At 43.0% G+C, this 19,747-nt stretch overlaps 1 protein-coding gene across 6 annotated transcripts in view; it reads right to left on the bottom strand.

Moving 5' to 3' along the window:
- SHTN1 (shootin 1) overlaps positions 1-19,747 on the bottom strand; it is a 65,636-nt gene that overhangs the window by 2,454 nt on the left and 43,435 nt on the right. For 3 of the 6 annotated variants that reach the window (XM_062635348.1, XM_062635351.1, XM_062635352.1), the window contains 6 exons: positions 17,739-17,844; positions 16,095-16,177; positions 12,526-12,638; positions 11,871-11,924; positions 8,973-9,093; positions 7,895-8,078 (listed from right to left, as the gene is read on the bottom strand). In XM_062635348.1, coding sequence (XP_062491332.1) covers positions 7,895-8,078; positions 8,973-9,093; positions 11,871-11,924; positions 12,526-12,638; positions 16,095-16,177; positions 17,739-17,844 — 661 coding nt within the window. Of the gene's footprint in view, positions 1-7,894; positions 8,079-8,750; positions 8,896-8,972; positions 9,094-11,870; positions 11,925-12,525; positions 12,639-16,094; positions 16,178-17,738; positions 17,845-19,747 lie in introns of those variants that run through there. The other 3 variants (XR_009967893.1, XM_062635350.1, XM_062635349.1) reach the window with 3 other exon arrangements.

Genomic DNA, 19,747 nt, shown 5'->3' with positions numbered 1-19,747 from the left:
GAGCAGCAGCAGCGTAACCAGATCTTCCATGTGGCTCAGCACCAGCAGGCTGCTAGTGGTCTCAGCGGGAGCAAGTGCAAGTGATTTCTCAACATTCACTTGCTGCATTTGCTGGAACAGAGGGTGCAAAACCTGCATTCTGTACTGCACAAACAGGGTTACACCTCGGTGCCTGGCCAGGCAGGGATTCGTGCAGATAAAAAACCCCTCAGAGCACGGAGAGGAAGGAAAGGTCAGAGACACCAGCGTTTGTTGTCGAGGCTGGCATCATGCTATAAATACTAAAAGCACCTGTCTGTATTCAAAAGCTTTGTACTATGTTGAAAACATGCAGGCAAATCCTTACATTAGCTAAAACACACCAGCAGAAATTCAGAGAATCACAGAATGGTTTGGGTTGGAAGGGACTTCAAAGCTCATCCAGTTCCAACCCCATTGCTGTGGGCAAGGACACCCTTACATCAAATACTGACCAAGCCACAGATGGGGGGATCTCCTTTGCAGGAGGCATGTGCTTCCCACACCACCACATCGCACTTCCTAAGCCTGCTGGTCTCAGTGCCAAGGGTGTGCAACCCAGCACAGTTAGGGCAGTGCCACACTGTGCCCTCCTGCTTGTCCTTGGGCAGGGCCACACACACCACAGTGTAGGTGTCCACACCAACAGCCACTCAACGGGCAGGGATGCCTTAAGCAGGAAGGTCCTACTCATACCAGCGGGTGTGTGGCTCTGCTCTCCCCAGCAGCCTCACTGCAGAGCTGCCAAATACAACGGCATCTGCTAGTCCAGAGCCTTTTGTTTTCCTTTTTGCTGTTCTGTTTTATTTATTCTTTACATTTTCCACGCTTACTGCTATGGAACATCCTTCCACCCTGCTACAGTAACACCCTCGAAAGGAAAAGCAGTAGAATCAACTGGAGGGCAGAGAAAGAAATTCAGCTACAGGATCCATCTGCCATGAACCGCCCTTTATTGTGACAGTCTTTGTCCTAGAGAAAATGACAAAGCAAAAAGAGGTCACCCCACGCCACAGAGCATGGGGCGGGGAATGTGCTGGCTCCCACCTGATAGAAGAAGGGAAAGGCACAGGTTAAACCCAAGCACATAATCACACAAACAACAGTTGTTGCCCTTTCCATTTCAGACGGGATTTACTCAGCTTGCTGCTGGATAGAGCAAATGAAATTCCATGTTCAAGCTTTAATGACGAGAATTGTCTCCAACATTAGAACTTTGCTGTAAGTTAATTAATGCGGAAATGGGTGCTAATAGACACAGTTTCACGCTCATTTGATTACCATCAGAAGGCAGTGATTTCATAAGGAAAATAATGCTTATTTTATGCAAAAGTTGCCAATCATTCCAGAAAATACAAGCCAGGGTATTGGGGACCTTACAGCAAATTAAACTTTTTAAAGCAGTGTAACCAGAAGAGGGTTATTTTTAAAAGTGCTACCCTCTGAAAAGCTGATTGCCCAACATCATCAAAATGGTCAAAGCCATAAATGCCAAGTTCATTTTTATTTCACTTTGGAGGTAACTATCTTTCCAATCCCAACAGCTGGACTATTTAATACAATCTGGTGAATCAAAGTATAATTCTTCAGTGGGCTCACAGCGGGGAGTCTGCATTAGTGTATGGCAGCATTCCAACAACTGATGCACGGCCAAGCGCGCTCAAGTCTGTTTCATTTCTAACAGAAATGGATAAAACTGCAATCATATTTACCACCTTCAAAGGACAGAAAAATGAAAGATGTCGATATAAAGTAGTTTAATGGAGAAAACCAGTGATTAAATCAGCGTTTCCAGCATAAAAATAAGAATTACTATTCAGACTTTGTTGTACTACCACTCCCTTCTTCAAATCCCTTACGGCACCCGTCTGACGGTGATGCTGTTACAGCTGAGGTGCTGTTAAAATCATTAACCCTGTGTACCAGGTGTTCCCAGCTCCTTTTCAACAGTTTGTCACAAGCAGAATGCAGGTGGAGCGAAGTTTCAGTGCAAGAATGAGCATCATTTGGTGCTCCCTTTCAATAACCGGGTTTGACTGCTAGAAATGAAGCTGGGGAAAGCAATTCATGCAGATACAGGGAGCCACAGCTTTGAACTGTTACAGATCTGTCCAGCCAAGATACTTGCATTTAGTTCCATATAAAACTCTTCCCTCATTATGACTGTTAATGCTGTTATCAGTATTCCTGTTATTTGTCCAACTATGTAAGCCAGAAATAGAGAATGTCGTTCTACTGTTCTCATTCATACATCGATGTTCATAAGCCTGCACGTATTTTTATGACTAAACACATAAAACCTGTACTGATTTAGATGTTAAGGGTGTTTTAGGTTAATTATATGTGACATGCAAAGTCCCACGCAGTGCAGAGGACTGCTTGTGATACAAGAGTACCAAACTATTTCTATAGTTACAAAAGGATGAAAATAAAGGGTTACGCCTGACGGGCCATCCATGCGCTGGTACTGCTGTTCCCTTAGTAAATAATTTACAGCAGAAGTACAGAAGGACAAACTAGGGCTTGGATTGTCAACTGAGACTTGGAGTTTCTTTGTTTCCTCTGGTTAATGTTATAATCTGGGTATGATTTAACCTTGCTCGGTGCACTATGCCCAAAACCATTGTACTGTGGTTCCATTAGAAAACAGAGTTTTGTGTAAATATTATAGAACACATGATTGGAGCAAGTCCCATCCTATTTTTAACTATACGTAAAAGCAGAAAGCTAAAGGAAACCAGTCAAGGAAAACACTGTAGGAAAATCTATGGGGTTTACAGCATATTCAGAAAATACCAGCAAAAATCTATTCTGGCAAAGATGGTTTTGCATGGAGGGGACTCTGCCCGGAATCCGAGGTGGCAGGAATGAAGGCATTTCTGCTGCAGGAGCCAGCGCCAACAGGGCACCAAATCAGCTCCCTGATCTGCGACACTGAAATAGCTGTCAGCTGCCTGCAAACAAAACTGCTTTCAAAGACAAAGTAACACTGAACCCTTAGTCCCCAAAAGATGAAATATGAAGTATTAAGATAATCTGACAGCTGCTCACCACCAGTTGCTTCTTTGTAACACTTAAAAACCAGGCTGCCATGTCACTCACAGAACCATACAATCTCACTGGTTTGGGTTGGAAGGGACCTTAAAGCTCATCCAGTTCCAACCCCTGCCACAGGCAGGGACACCTTCCACTAGAGCAGCTTGCTCCAAGCCCCTGTGTCCAACCTGGCCTTGAACACTGCCAGGGATGGGGCAGCCACAGCTTCTCTGGGCACCCTGTGCCAGCGCCTCAGCACCCTCACAGGGAAGAGCTTCTGCCTAAGAGCTCATCTCAGTCTCCCCTCTTCAGACCCAACCCAACCAGCCCACGGAGCCAGGTGAACTCCAGTGCAGGACAGTGGGTCCCAGCACACAGGATGACACCACGTCTGTCTGTGCCAAGCCAGACAACAGGAGTGCTGGCTCCCTTTTATCCTCCATCAAAAACGAACTGAGAATAGAAGTGAAACTGCAGATGTGTCTACTAAATATTCCAGAATTCTTAACAAGGCAGGGAAATCCAACAGACAGGACCAAAGCCTAACACAAAACAGTAGTAAAATACCCACTAATTCTAAGTCTTCAGTGAACAAAAAACTCCATCACACTGCGGTATCTGCCAACATGAAATTACAGGGGATACAAAAGGTGAAGCTACTGAATTTGTCTGTTGGTTCCCTTTTCCGATTTTTAGGTGCTGTTTTGAAAATGCCCAAACAAAAAGACTGGCAATGAAGAGGCTCAGAAAGCTTCTGCCTGCACTGAGAGCACATAAGAAATACACTCATAACATATGGAAAACATCTTACAGTCTCTTTTCAACCAGTGAAAACTGAGGAGACCTCAAACTTCCAGAACATCCCATTGTTTCCTTCATCTGTTGTTCACACTAAATTGCCCATGCTCAAGCTGCAATGGCAAACCTCTGCAATGGTGTCTGGCTGGGGCTGAGCTGCTTCCCGCAGAGCTGGTGGATGATGCAGGGCTACTAAGATTACAGCCAGAAGGAGGACAAATCCTTTAATTGTATAAAATCATCAGATTAAGACTAACCCTCTCTGTGGTTCCCTGTGAGCAGGGAGCTCTGCTGCCCAGAAACTCAATGTTTATAAAGTGCTGGGAAGAAACCAAACCCAAACCCCCAAAAGCAGCAGGGCAGAGCCAGACACACCTTCCCCTTCTGGGTCTACACACCGCAGGGGGGCACAGGAACTCTCCTTGCTCACAAGGGAACTAAATTGTCACCTATTCTCCTTTAAGCAATTGTCACCAAATTGCACGCCTGCTGGATTAAACATTTGGGAAGAGATCTGCAGATTACCTGAATGCTGAGGTAAAGCCTCAATTTCCCTACAGGATACACACCATTGATGTCTTTCCCCTCAGTACCACCTTCCACACATTCATCATCTGCTGAATGGCTTCAGACCTTTCTTCTAACAGCCTCCTGCACTGAAATAACACCTCACCTGGGGGTTCAACCCCCAAATTTCTCACCTGAATTAACTTCTCTAAGCTATTGCCACTTTGATTAAAATAATATTTCAGAATCCACCTGATTCACCATGGCCAGGTGGATGGGGCTTGGAGCAACCTGCTCTAGTGGAAGGTGAACCTGCCCATGGCAGGGGGTTGGAACTGGATGAGCTTTAAGGTCCTTTCCAACCCAAACTATTGTGCGATTCCATGAACCTGTGTTTATGGATCTTACAGCCCTTTTCCACAACCCCTCTTTAGGCGACTCAGGAGCAGCCCAGAAGTAATCACACCATGTGTGGAGTCCTACTGCAACCAAAGACTGGAATTGCTTACCCCATGCCTGTGTATTTGGGTTGGATTGTCACCGATTTGGGGGTGGGGAGGATCCAGGGTTTCACTCAATGAGCTAACTCCTCTCTGGGCATTGTTCACAGATACATTCTCAAGACTGGCTCTTTTTCAAAGGCACAACCTTCTTTCTCTGTCAGAATGGGTGTGCTCAACTGTTACTCACCGTGAATAGAGAATGATGAATAGGGCTGTCCACATTTAAATGTCTGTCTGTATTACCTCCTCCTTCACATTACTAGCCTTAGGAAATCGATGGTGCAGCAAAGAGAAATAGCTCATGCACACCTATTCCTCAGGTTTTCTATAGGAAGCTGTACATTAAGATCTGGGTGAAGAAAGAGGAATAAATATGCACAGTATGGGACCTGCAATCCTCTGCTGTGCTATAAACTGGCTGCTGCAAACAGTCAAAGCAGGTCACACCTCTGTCAGATTGCAAGGAATTGCAAATGATGAGGCAGCTGCATCCTCTTACCTCAGGTATGAATAAGGAGAAGAGCTACAATAAAGCTTTTGTGTGCCTTTGACACTTCGGCTACCTGTACCAGGGCCTAATTGGGGAAAGAGCGGTTCATGAGAAGCAGGCATGTAGAGGGAAACAGCCTGTGCTTCAGACCAGTGTCCTGTCAGTGCAGGGGGGTTATTCACTGAACTAGCTCTGATATGGCCCCTGGGCCAGCCCCTACAGGCTGGATCACATCTTCTGGCTTAGTTTCAGTCTTCCAGTGAGTCCAGGGATCCAGTTTACGCACTAAGAGCACTCCAGGATACAAATCAAAGCATGGCAAATCATGGACAATGAAGAGATGCTCTGCTGATCCAGACTGAACCGCAGGTAGAGATGGACCCAGGGAAGCCCAGAACGCTGCCTAACCACAAAGCCATGCTGTCAGACAAATGAACTTCCTTCTGATGTCTGCATCACATCAGCCCTGTTTCAAAACAGCACATACACACCTTGGAGTCCAGACAGTACCCAGGAGAAAGTAACTGCAAAAGCATCTGGGTTATCTCTGCTCCTCCCTGCCAGCCCAGCAGCAGAGTAGGAGAGCCACAGCCCCTTCTCTCTTGCTGTAAAACCATCCTCAAGGATGAACCTTTCCAATTAAGCAGGCTTACACCAGTGGCTGGCTGCAAAGATGCCCCACAGCGCTACGGAATCTGGCCCACTGCATTTGTTTTAATGCTTTAAACAGATAAATTAAAGTGAAATGTGTCTTTCAGGATGTCACTGAATAGGCAAGCTGAGAAATAAATTGAGCTTCACGTATGCTTTTATAACACATAACAACTGTGACTGTCAACACAAGATCCTTTTCACTGTCAATTCATCACGCATTCTGCAAGACCTTGGGGCCTGCAATTATTTCATTTCCTTTCTTGTAAATGCAATTTCCACTTAGTTTGGTGGAATAAAGGTAGACAAAAGGGGGTAGGAGTTGCTGTTTTTCTGATTAAGGTTATCTGCTCAAAACTGAAGAAATCCACAAACTACACACACGGTATTTTTCAGGAACAGCCTCACCTTTCTGTTAGGGTAGCAGTTCAAGAAAACACAATGGCATCACTCCTGTCAAATTAGCTGCGGAACCAATCGTCATCTTTCGGATTAAATTCAAATGAAGATCGCCTTTCTTTTAAGAATACTCAGATGAAATCAAAAGGAAAAATACACATGACTGGAAAAGGCATTCTGCTTTTAAAACTTGGTGTGAAGGAAATAAAACTGCAGAGCACAAAAGGAAATTGGGCTCTTTAGCCATCCAAAACTAAATGATAGAAGTACCTGCACGAGAGGGAAACAAACACCAGCCCATAAAAATAGATGGGAATTGAATTTCCAGCTCATTTGTCATGACTTGCTCCTTTGATCCAAGCAATGGAGACTTGCTACAATTGGTACTGGTGGTATTTTCTTACTGACAGAGCAGGAAACCAGAGGTTTAATTAACCACGATTACAATATTCTGCCAATCTGATTTGTCTCATCCACTCCCTTTTCTTGCAGTGACAAACTGACAAACAACCCGACAAGGGAACTGAAGCAAGTGCACAGCCCAATTTCAAAAGGAGCTTGGTATTGTTGTAAAACAAACCAGTCCTCCAGGAGATATATCTGTAATAAGTATTCCTGAAGCAGGTTTAACTCTTTGATGCTTTGGATCTTCAGGCTGTCATGACAAAAGATTCTGCTGCCCATCTGTGCAAATGCAGCACCAACTATATGTTGGTTTGGGGTTTCTTGAAGAATTCATCTTGAGATTTCCGGCTAATTCAGAGCTTTCACCAGCAAACATTTAAGAGTAATAGCGAGGACTTCTTTGGGTCCAACAGGACCTGCCCTGTACACGGACCAGCATGGATTGCATGATTCTAGTTTTTAACATACTGTGCTAGAACTGCCTTTTTTAAATCAAAAGTTAACTGTGTAACTATCATCCCTCTTCAGGACATGGAAAGAACCCTGAACCTTGCTATTCCTCTTAAAACCCTGAGCTGTCTTTTTTGGCAGAGAAGATGAATGGGTTTTTAAAGAATATTCACAGATTTTACAGGGAAATAACTTCATCTCAGAGAATTCAATTTCTACCTCCATGTGAGACTTCAGATTCTTTGAGGAGTCAGTGGTAACCAGCTGCAGACTGTACGTATATCATAGAATCACAGAATCATTAGGGTTGGAAAGGACCTTAAGATCATATCCTCTTAACCAAAACTGGTATTAAATTTATGTGAAATTAAAAACATAATAGGGTATATTTCCTAATAATAAATACATAATGAAGTGGCTGGCCCACCCCTGCAGTGTTCAAGGCCAGACTGAATGGGGTTTGGAACAACCTGCTCTAGCAGAAGGTGTCCCTGCCCGTGACAGGGGGTTGGAACTGGATGAGCTTTAAGGTCCCTTCTAACCTAACCATTCCATGATTCAGTGAAGTTACATTCAAAATTCACCAATTAAACAGATCTGATACTAAAACACATCCAGAGATCCACATTCTACTTACTGTAGTGTAGGCTTGCAGCCTGTTACTCCCTTAAGCTGGTTAGAGGTGGGACCTGAGTCAGGAACTTGGGAAGTGAATTGTGCCTCCAGGTCTTTCTTGTTCAGGGCTGTTTGTGCAGCACTGGCTCCAGAACCTAGCACAGGCAGAGATTTTGATTCTGATGTGGCCAAGATTCCAGTGGGACCTAAAACCCAAAGAAAGTTTAATGCTTCTGGTATCCTGGTCTAGGAACAACACATAAGCACAGCAGAATTCAAGCTAACTGCAGAAATCAGTTAACAAACAGCATTCAGTGAATGGAGAGGATCAAAACACCGTATCACACAGTATGCCACACAGCCTCTGCTCTCCCCACCAAGATCAGCCCCGTCTTGTACCATGAGCAGGGCTTGGTACATCAAGTTGTGCACTCAACCCCTTTACCTTCTGCGATGGTAAGTCCCATTGCTCACACAGCACTAACTAGTCACAATTTGGCCATGCTCTCCCAGCAGATGTGCAGCTGGAGCAGGAACCAGCCCAACAGCACAAAAGCCTCTTCTCATACTAGTGAGTACTCAGCGAACTCTCTATCTGTGAAGTCCAAGCTAAAACCATGCAGTGACACTGAAACTAGTTACACCTGCATCGACTCTGGCATGGGCTTACACTTGCACTGACTGTTTCTAATCAGGCAGAAGGTCAATAAATGATAGTAAAGCATAGCTTAAAAACTGCTGAACCTTGCTCTGCAGAAGAGATTGATTCAAAATCAGTCCTAAACCCTCGTTTGTCTGGTTACCATTACTTGTTTCACAGTAGGCTCAGACTATTAACTCCAGTAACAATGTCTGAGCTCCAGGCAGGACAGAGTAACCTGTGTCTATATGGCTGCGTGCGCAGGAAATCCTGACAGAAGCATCTCTTGGAGAAAATGGGGATGGAAAGCGGCAGGAGCGATGGGGAAGTGAGTCACTGCAGAGGTAAGCAGAGTTCTCCAGAATGGCTGAAATGGCAATGGTCTGGAAGAGAAAGTAAAGCTTCAAGAGTCACTTAATGCAGGGAGAGGAAGAGGACTACAAAGAGTCCAGCCACTTACTGCCACTGTCCTGGTCTGTGGTCACTTTCCGGCGCCGCAGCACTCGCTCCAGCTCTGTTTCACTGCTGTCTGTTTCGAGGGACTTCAAGCTTCGGGAACTAGTGGATTTATTCAGTGTTTCCTACAGCAAGAAACAGGCATGAGAAGCTGAGGACACACTGTGGTGCCTTGCCAAACATCCCACGTGCACCTTTTAAACAGCATAAAAGCAACTGCAGTTCTAGACCAGAGTGCAAAGCTCTTCCTTTAGTGCAACAGTGAGCATCTGGGGACTGGCTTACCACTCCTCCCCTTACTTGGATTTCCTGATGTAGGGATTAACCACACTTACCTACATATTAGAAGATTGATATCAGGCTTAAGAAAGATGCTCTGGATCATTAATGAACAAATTCTGATGTTTGCAGGGAATTGCCAACTGCCTCTATCTTAACATTTAAAGGATCTTATAAAAAACCTGCTACAGCATTAGCATGCCCAGAATTAACCTTTTGGCAAAAAGCCAAAGATCTATATTTTACATGATGTATGTTTTAGCATGATCCTGTGTTGCTGCATCCTGGTACGTACATGAATATGCAGAAGTCAATACATATTAGCTGCAACTGCAGCACGCTATTATATCCTGTATCTAGCTCATCTGCCATAACCCTCACCCTGTGCCCTTGTACTTCATGTGGACAGAGCTAGATCTCAAGCTGAAAGTTTTTTAAACATAGAATAATCAAGTGGTTTGGCTGAAAGGGGCCTTAGAGCTCATCCAGTTCCAACCCTCACACACGACGGGCAGGGACACCTTCCACTAGAGCAGCTTGCTCCAAGGCCTGTCCAACCTGGCCTTGAACACTGCCAGGGATGGGGCAGCCACAGCTTCTCTGGGCACCCTGTGCCAGCACCTCAACACCCTCATGGGGAAGAATTTGTTCCTAAGATGTAATCTAAATCTTCCCCTACATACAGAATACATGTTCCAAAACATGTCTGACTCATACAGTGGTTTTCCAGGGACTAAATATTAACATCTTTTGTTGACAGGCACATAACTGCTGAGCAGAAATAGCAACTGACAACAAGAAATGGCATCACAAGCTGCAAAAGCTGTGCTGCCTTGGGATCCCAGCAAAGTAACTTGTTCTTTATCCCTGCCCCAAAAATTCAAGTGTTCTCTTTGGCAACTATTAGAACTTGAACTGAGCAGGGACATTAATAATCAGCAGCACGCTCCAGATCCCTACAAACATGCACATACCAGAGCAACTTGAGCAACGGAGTCCCTCAAACTCTGCAATTTACAGAGCATAAATGAGGTTTGTGTGTAACAATTAGATGGAGGCCTATGTGAAATGCACAATTAGCGGAGTAACAACAAATGTTTGCTCCACCACATCCCACCCCCATGTTTGTTGTCTGACTGTGCGTAATGATCGGTCTCGAGAATAGACTGGAATTGGATTTTATACAGTTTGTCTCACACTGCAAATATCCTGAAGGGCTCAAAAGCAACGAGCCAGATACAGAAGGGCAGTGACTGCAGGTTTCTCTCTGCTCCCTCTTAAGTACATAATCGATCAAGTCTCCCCTGATGTCTGTGGTACAGTGTCAAAGACATTAAAGAGCTATCAGAAAAGGAAAGGACCTTCAACAGGACCCTTCAGCCCAACCCTCTCTGGTCCAAACAGCTCACCACATCAAATCAAACTACTCCTGTAATTACAGAGTTCCATTTTAAACATAACCTCCGTGTGGCGTTTTATTCCTTTTCTATTTACCTTCACATTTAATTATGTGTCCCTCTAATTAGTGCTCAGTGTTAAGGTCTGGTGGCTCTCTAGATCATTTCTTCTCTTCCTCCCCTGCTTTCATGTGACTGCTGAACTGTGAGTTTAACACAACGGTGGTACACACTCATGATTTTAAATCACAGCACAGGCTGTGGCTACACTCTTTACTCTCTAGTCTTCCACCATCCAACACAACACTGAAGTTATTTCTATAAGAGCTGTTTAGGTGCTACCACAGATGGTCAGAATGATTAGCCCTACCTTCTGTAGAGTGGATGCGAAGGATTTTGATTCAATGCAGGCAGAATGTCACTGTATTTCACCTTACAAAGGCAAAATTTCACCTGATGTGCCAAAGTTACACTTCAAATTCAAAAGCCTCAGGGTCAGGGAGAAAGAACTACAGCTCCTTCTGACTGATACAATTTTAGCACTTGTGCAAATGAAGCCATCAGTTAAATAAGCAATGCACTGTATGAGTAAAGGACAAAACAGGAGCAACCTTAGCACATTGCTCTGAGCAGGACCAAACACACGCCTGATGTTTGTATTTAGTGATAAATGGGCATATGGACAGCTACTCAGAATCAATGTTTTCTACACATTCACATGCAGACAGACTAGAGAACTCTTGCTCTATTTAAACTATGCCTACCCTATCAAGAAATTGGGTGACTCAGGAGCAGGAGTTCAGAGCAGTTGATGAGGAGAACCCCACACCTACTGTATGCGCAGTCCAAGGGCTTCACTTCAGACTAGACACAGATACTTGGCTGCCTCTCCCTCCCTAAGCATCCCCACTGTGAGCACTTGGAATGTCTCCAGAGCGTCCATGGCAGGTGCAGACTGTAACATCCCCTCTAGTGGCAGGAACATACACGTCCAGAGCAGTTAGCAGGCTAGTTTTCTCCCACATAAATTCTGTTAGCAAAGCAAAAACCCAATCCTTCAGTCGGACCAAAATTAAAAGTGGAATTGGTGGATTCACTCCAAACCTGCTCTACAGCTTTAAACCAGAACACTAATGGAGCAGCTTCCAACACTCAGCTATTTTGGGCAGAAGGCCCTGTCAGCTCAACGAGAAGAAACTGAAATACAAACTCTTAAGTTTTCTTACCAGAATCCCTTTTAATTCTTTCATTGCACTTTCGGAGGGCTTTGGTGTTTCTGGCTGTAAACAAACACAACACGTTAAAAACCACGTGAAATGGATCATGACAGACTTTGTACTTGAAGACAGACATGGCATGCACTTGAACACATGCAGGCACACAGTTGTGTTATGCTCCTCTGCTTTCTCCTCTCATGGGCTATCATCCAAAATACTATCTTATATGGATGATGGGAAGACTTAGCAGGCTGTGAGTCACCCTTAACCCTGTGAATCACAGCCTATCCATAAAGATTATGCTTTTCTGAACATGGTAAGCAATATCTTATTGTAGCCAAGTTCAGGTATTAGTCTTCAGTACTGTGTAACAGGAATAAATACTGCTAAATACTGTCTACTTCTTGATCACCCCTTTACTCAATTCAGTTATTCTGCCTGTGCTTTTTGTTTCTCGGAACCTGTTTGCTTTCAGTTCCTTTGTGTGTCAAAGAAACTGGGATTCTTTTTACTTACTGTTGGCTTCACTTCTTCTTCTGTTCTTCTAGATATATGCTGCTCTAGTTAACTTTGTTCAAAATCAAGGTGAGGCAAATGGCAATTTATTTTTCAGTGTAAATTACTGTACTTAGCTAATATTACTGCTCTGCTGTTTATTCCAAACCTTTGTTTTAGGCCTGCTTGACTGGTTCACTGGTCTCAGATGAACTCCCTTTTTAATTCTGTCCATCATTTCTTCAACAGCTTGTCTCTTCAGATCTGTAACTTCTTCACCTGCTTCAGAAATCAAAGAGGATTATCACATTCTAGATATAAACTACAGAGAAATATCACAAAGGAATAAACATGTTAAAAGCCTCCTAAACAGCTTGCTTGCCATATACAGCCAGTTACCATAATCATAACTTAGTTTTAATGGTGAAACAGCATTTATATACACAATGTACTTAGTTATACTTGGTGCAGTAGGTCTTCCTGCCTGTGTGATACACAGTTAAGGCCAGGCTGGACACGGCTTGGCGCAACCTGGTCTAGTGGAAGGTGTCCCTGCCCATGGCAGGGGGTTGGAACTGGATGATCTTAAGGTCCCTTCCAACCCAAACCATTCTAGGATTCTTTATGGTAGCAGAAACAAGCAACCTCATCTGTAGTTATCAGGAACTCTAGTTTCTGGACACAGCATCACAGGAGCAATCTTTGCTATCAACTAAAGCGTCTCAAGTTCTTCAAGTATAAAATGCCAATCCACACATTGAGGATCATGCCATGGACTTCACAAACAACAAACCACAGTGTCTGCAGAAGCTGAGACAGAAGTAGGGCCCACATGCTGAAAAACACAGAGCTCCTCTAAGTGGGAATTGCACAAGGTCAGTGCTACTGGCTGAAGCACCAAAGACTGAAGAACACAGCCCCACTTCCACCGTGGCTCAGCAGAAATCTCCACAGCTTCACTGACATGGGACAAGTTGATAATGCCTCATGCAACCCATCACAAAGTGACCATATGTCTCCTATTTCTCATGGGTTTCTGAACCTTGCTGAAACAACACACAGTTGAACCCCATTGAACTAAACCCACACATTTAAGGAACCCTGCATCGAGTTAAAAGGCAAAACCTAAATACCATGAAAGGGAATGGTTGCTTCTTCAAGAGATTCAGCATGAAGACTGAAAAAGATTCAGATGAAACAGGAAGCTGCGTGACGAACCTAAACAATACCTGTTAACTTCTCAGTGTTCTGGGTAATGTAACAAAAGACACTTAACATGCCAAAAGGTGGGGGGGAAGAATACTTACAGCAGATACATGGAGAAATAGGGTTGACACTATTCAAAGCTGCAACGCTGTACCTTATGTAAGAGGAATTTTAAATAGACTTTCCCTCGCTCACTTGTCAAGGTACTATTGATGATTCATAGAAATGCAGTTTCTGTATTCCAAGGTAATTTCATGTCAGGCTTTAATTTCACAAACAGGCTGTTTCAAATATAAAAGCTTAATTGGTGGTATGGGATAGAAACCACTCATTCTAAGTCCTTAACAAGGGTCAAAACAAGCTTCAAGTTGGATATAATAACTAGATCAAGAAAGAACTTTCCCCCTTTTTTATCTTTATTTTAAGAACAGCTCAACTATTAAGAGAAAAAGCAGTTTAGATGTGATTGAAGAAAGGTCAGAACTGTTACAGTTTGCTAATAAATAATGAAAGAATGGGGTGTAGAGAATTTCATAGAATTTCCTGCAATCACTGCTTGTAACGGTCTCAACAAAGAGGTGCAATCAAAACACTAAGGATGCTCCAAGGTAAGGAAACGTGGTAAATGAAGGCAAAAGAACTGAACTTACTGAAAGATAAGACTGACTCTTCATCAGAGATCTCAATATGTAGGTTCACTTCTCCAATTATTTTACCCAGACCAACAATCTTACTTCTCTCAGCCTGGTAACCAGGTCCCAAAGATTCCCCATGTCATCCCATTCCTGTGAGGTGAGGAACTGAAGTATTCTGCCTGTTGGACCCTCCACCAATCCAGCCATGCTTGCATACCATTGCAGTCTGCTAACAGTGTTTTTTTCTCTAACAGTTATATCCTACACCTATAATTTCAGCAGGTTCCCTTCTGCAGCCCCCTTCTTTGTTTAAGTGGCAGCAAATGAGTTAAGCAATTCACTACAAACAAACTCCTGCTGTTTCAGAAGAAAGAGAGAAACAGCAAGAAAAGCTTTGTTTATTTAACTGGCAGTGCCTGTCTAACTAGCTCTGACTCTTCAGGCACTCATGATCATTTGTAAATCTCTACTTAACTCCTGTTCTCAACCTACTAAGTTTCCAGCTTCCATTAAGAACAATAAAAAGCAATTTCAGCTGTTACTTCACATGCAGAGCCACCTCAGTGCAAGATTCTGTTTTGTTTTAGGGCTTCCAGTATTATTAAAGGATTAGCATTACAGTCAACTCCAAAAGGTGATTTTGCAAGATATGAATTGAGGGATGAAAACTGAAGCATTTAACAAACTAGCTCTGTGGAGAGGCTCTGGACAGAAGAAACCACAAAGAAGCAGCTATTTGGAAGTTGGAAGCACCCCTGTATTATGCTGTATATAACCTGCTTTCTGCCTAATGCTTGTTGGGTTTGTTCTTCTGCATCTTCCAGGTAGCCTATGGAAGGCCAATGCCCTGTACACACTATAGCTGCAGCTACATGCTGTAGTGTCTCCAGTTTAGAGGCACAGGTTGAGACCCTTAATGCTGCTATAGTTCACCTACTACAGGCAGTACCAAACTGCCAGGGTACAACTCAACAAGATGCACAGCATCAGTGTAACAGCATGGGGCCTAAACTGAACCATCCTGTTCTACCCCTCTAGCTTATCACCATACCCAACAAAGTGCTTATCTTCTCAGGGCCTTTTGTGAGCCTGTAAGAAACACAACCACAAGAGAAAAAGAGGTATTTTTCTGCCACATCTGCAAATGAAATCAACTCAGTGACATATCTGATAAACATCAGAGCTAGAAGCTGGAAGATCAGAACTTCCTTCAGTTACAGCTAGTGCTAGGTCTTCCCTTAAGGTTTTTGAACCTCAGCATCAAAAACTGTTCATACCAAAATCCATTTGGAAAAAGCAAATTGGATGCTGATCACCAGCTCAGTTGTGGAGGCATACATGACTACAATGGCTACACAAATTTACCTGAGATCTCAAGAGGCTTGCAGTAGAATAGCACAGACTATTTCAGTTGGAAGGGACTCTGACAGGCTTGGGGCACCAACCACCTTTGGGAAGCTTGTTCCAACATTTGACCACCTTCTGTCAAGAAAGGCTTCCCCATATCCAGTCTGAACCTCCCCTGGTGCAACTGTGAACCATTCCTACACATCCTGTCACTGGATCCCAGGGAAAAGAGATCAGCACCTCCTTCTCCATGTACCTGCCTTGGGAAGCTGTGGACAGCAATGAAGTCTTCTCTTAGCCTCCTTTTCTCCAAACTGGACAACTCCAGAGAGACCAAAGCTTCAGTGCCAGAGATACCACTTTCTATTTCAGAGCATGTATACCTGGGCTGCAGTCACATTTCTGGACTGCAAGGTAGATGAATACACTGGGCCATGGACAGCAGTAGTTAATGTTGACAATTCTATCTGTACCCACAGTTCATTTTCAAGAGCTTTATCTGCATTATCTAGTGAATAATGTGCATGACTTGAGAAAGGATGAGCCATACCAGACTCCTGCTGAGGAGGTTTCTCCTTCTTGCTCACGTTGGTGTTGGAGTGAGATCTCTTGCGAATCATTGACATGAGAGACCTGTGGGGGAAATGAAACTGCAGATTGACATTCTGTCCTGTGTTACACACTGCTAGAATGAACTTGAACATGACACACAAACAGCTTGCTTATACCTGATTATACAGCTGCTTACAAAAGACTCACTTAACAGTTCTTGAATGCAGATGTATGTACTGAATTACCCCCCACAATGCCTCCCATCAAAATGCACCAGAGAAATTTATTTCTTTTTAACAGACATTAGGCACAAATCAAAACATTCTAGATTTGAATATTAAAAGGCAGTGTCTCTTTGTGACACATGACAAATTGAAGCTGCTCTGGCATAATAAAAGGAAAGAAGAGCTGTAGATATTGAAGTATTATTCTCCAGAGGACACTTAAATATGGTGATCAGTATCTCCTCACCAACTCCAAGTTTGTAATCTTCTTACAGTGTCAAATAATTATCCCTTCACTACAGTCAAAACGTAGAAGTCCAGGCAAGGGAATGATTCATCTCAAAGCCCAAGTATGCACATAAATATCACAGTGCATGAAGGAAACACTCTGATTTAGCTACTATAGGGCTTAAAATGAATAGCGTTCTCTATTTCAAATAGTAAAGGGCACGAACTTAAACAAAACAAAAACCCACCACATCCCCACACAGTTAATTCATGCTACATGTTAGTGAGAAAGAAGAAAGAAGCCAAACGAGTAAATGGACCTAAAAAGAGCAAAAGCCCAAATATAATTGTTCAGAACATGTTTAGTTTCGATTTCTGAAAACAAAGCAAGATGCACAAAGGGATGAATTCTCCCTGCTGATCATCTCCATTCATATACTTAACACAGTGTTTGAGACTCCTGTATGTAATTTCCATTACAGAAGGTTAGAAAGTGTCATGGAAGTCCATTTATGTTTAAAACCAAGTAGACAACATGAACATTAGCTGAGTTCCTAAAATTAACCAACCCTAAAGCACACTTCAGGGCTTTGGTAATACATTTGGGTCTAATGCCTGATACAGCATATATTGGGCAACGTCTTTTGCTGTTCTTTGCAAAAAAGCAGGCTTGGTTTTGATAATTTCACCCCAAACTGCTTGATGATGGGGTCGTGATTTTATGTGGGGTTTTAACTTATGAAAGCAATTGTGTGGACTCAATGGAGTCTGCATTTTCATATGAGTAGCTGACAGGAAGTGACATACAGTAATCCAACATATCCTTTGGTTCAAAAGGGTTTTCTTAGCAGTGGATTCAGACAAGCATTTCACAAGTCTATAATTACAGCTATCAGGTGAATAGAAAAAATGTAATCTCCTAAATCTGGAGCAGACAGGTATCCCTCCTCCTCCAAAGTCACAGTCTAGACTATTTGTCAGGCTTGGCAAGGCAGGCACTGTTCAGAATTGGTCAGGGTGTTAGTCTGTCGGCAGGTGGAACGCAGAGCATGTCCTGCTGGTAAACAGCCCAAGATAGATGGAGAAAGCCTTTTTTCTTTAAAGACACTCTTCCTGCTTGAATGCAAGCTCATGTAATGTGTTCTGCTTCAGCAAAGCATTGACGCTGTGATCCTTATTTAAGCACTTACCGTATAGGGTTAGGAGGAGGGGGAGGAGGGAGAGGAGGAGGTGGCGGTGGTGGAGGAGGTGGTGCAGGATTTTCTGACTGCTGTACTCGTTTCTGAAGTTCATCAACTGCACAAGAGCAATAAAACAAACTAGAGTGAGTTCTGGGTTCTCACATCTGCTCTAAAAGCCAATTCTGAGGGTATAAGCAAAGTAGCTACTAATTAACTGAAAACCAAACAAGACTAAACCACACAACTGCTGGCAAGCACTATTTTTGAGTACATTTTCTACCAAGAACAATGTCTTAGGCACACAGGATTCTCATTAAACCAGTTACCTCCAACGTGAGTTACTTTTCAAACTAAAATGACACTCTCCCTCACACAGAATTCTTCTTATTAAGTAATAGAGCAGGGAAAAAAAATATCACATTCCTGTGATGGCCTATTTGAGGTTGCATTTGAAAATGAATCATGGAATCCCAGACTGGTTTGGGTTGGAAGGGCAGGAACACCTTCCACTAGACAGGCTGCTCCAAGCCCTGGCAACCTGAACTAACCAGAATTAACAAGAACCAACAATAATAATGAACTAACCAGAGATGAAAGAAATGAACAATTTGAGCTTCCAGACTCATCTCTGTCTTGCTGATGGCATGGGTTTGCCCCATAAAAATGGTCAAAACTGGGCAGTGGGCTGAACAGATTCTTTCTCTCCTCAGATCTAAGATGTGGATGTTACTTTTCTGCACTTGAAACATTTTCAAACACAATTAATTGAGGAAGGGCAGAAACAGAGGAAAAGAAGTTAAATTTCTTTTAGTTACAAAAATTCTTAACAATTGTCCTAAATACAATAGGAATTATGCAGAAGGGCAGAATATGATTTCCAAAGGGCACACGGTTCTTTGTTGTCATAACGATGGATTCTAATTAAAATTACAAACTTTAACATTTAGGTTTAAATTTTAAAAGGGAAAAAAAATAATCAATGGAGTCACTTTAAATTCCAGGTACAATCTTTATGCTGATAAATCCCTTCTGAAGAACAAATAAGCCTGGAAGGAAAGAACCTGCTGTGAAGGTCAGATCTTTCCCAAGGCAGCTGAGAAGGACTCATATGCTGCCTGGGCATATTTTTAAGGCTGGGTAACGTAAAACTCTAACACAAAGCAGCTCTTCCAAGCAAGACTGCAACCAGCTTAAAGATAATCCTGCTCCTGAGGATCTGTTTCAGGAAAGCACGGCTGTATGTGGTGTCTTAGCTAAGGATATGGACTTTGGCCTCCTCTGATAGGGGCTCAAATGCTTCTCTGAGCAGGTGTCATATTTAAAACTAGCACCTCCTTAGGCCTTGAGCTGAACAAGGACTGAAAGCAAAGGCACAATCAAATACTTAACAGCCATAGCCCTGCATTCCCTATTGCAAGGCTACACACACCAGGGCCCTTTTTAAACCCAATTTTAAATAAAGAGCATTAGGTCCAAAATTTCCTTATTCAATAGACAGGATGCTTCAGGCAAGCCAGGCACCATCCTCATAGCAATAACTATATGAACATCTGCACTGCTACAGTTCTACCCTCCCAAATATTCCATGAATCTTCTCTGCCTGTATTCTTTGGGCAGAGACAAGACACAGTAGCTAGCAAGACTGTTTCTTGCCTTTCATTCACTTGACATGGAACAAAATATCTGACTATAAGAAAAGAGATTTAGATGTAGCACTCTCATGGATATGGGCCATAAAAGCCCACTGGATTTGTCTGGTTAACTCCCTTTGTAGAGTTTTGAAGGCAGCATTTACATTTTAAGTATCTGCTCAAAAACAAAGAAAAGAAATACCCCTCAGGCCCTCTCACATCTGCAGAAGTTGTTTTCTCACGTGTCAATATGAAGGGCTAAATCGTGTTTATTTTCACTGGTGTCCTCTACAGTAAAACTATTAAATAGTTGGGCAGGTTGATAATTCTGTGATTGTTTATTACAATTCATACAACATAAGACTCCACAGTCTGTTTGGGGTTTTA

This window comes from Pezoporus occidentalis, unplaced genomic scaffold, assembly GCF_034315485.1.
Source record: "Pezoporus occidentalis ecotype Australia unplaced genomic scaffold, CSIRO_AGI_Poc_V1 ctg45, whole genome shotgun sequence".
In the NCBI taxonomy this organism is placed as follows: Eukaryota; Metazoa; Chordata; class Aves; order Psittaciformes; family Psittacidae; genus Pezoporus; species Pezoporus occidentalis.
This window is presented reverse-complemented; position numbering and strand designations above follow the sequence as displayed.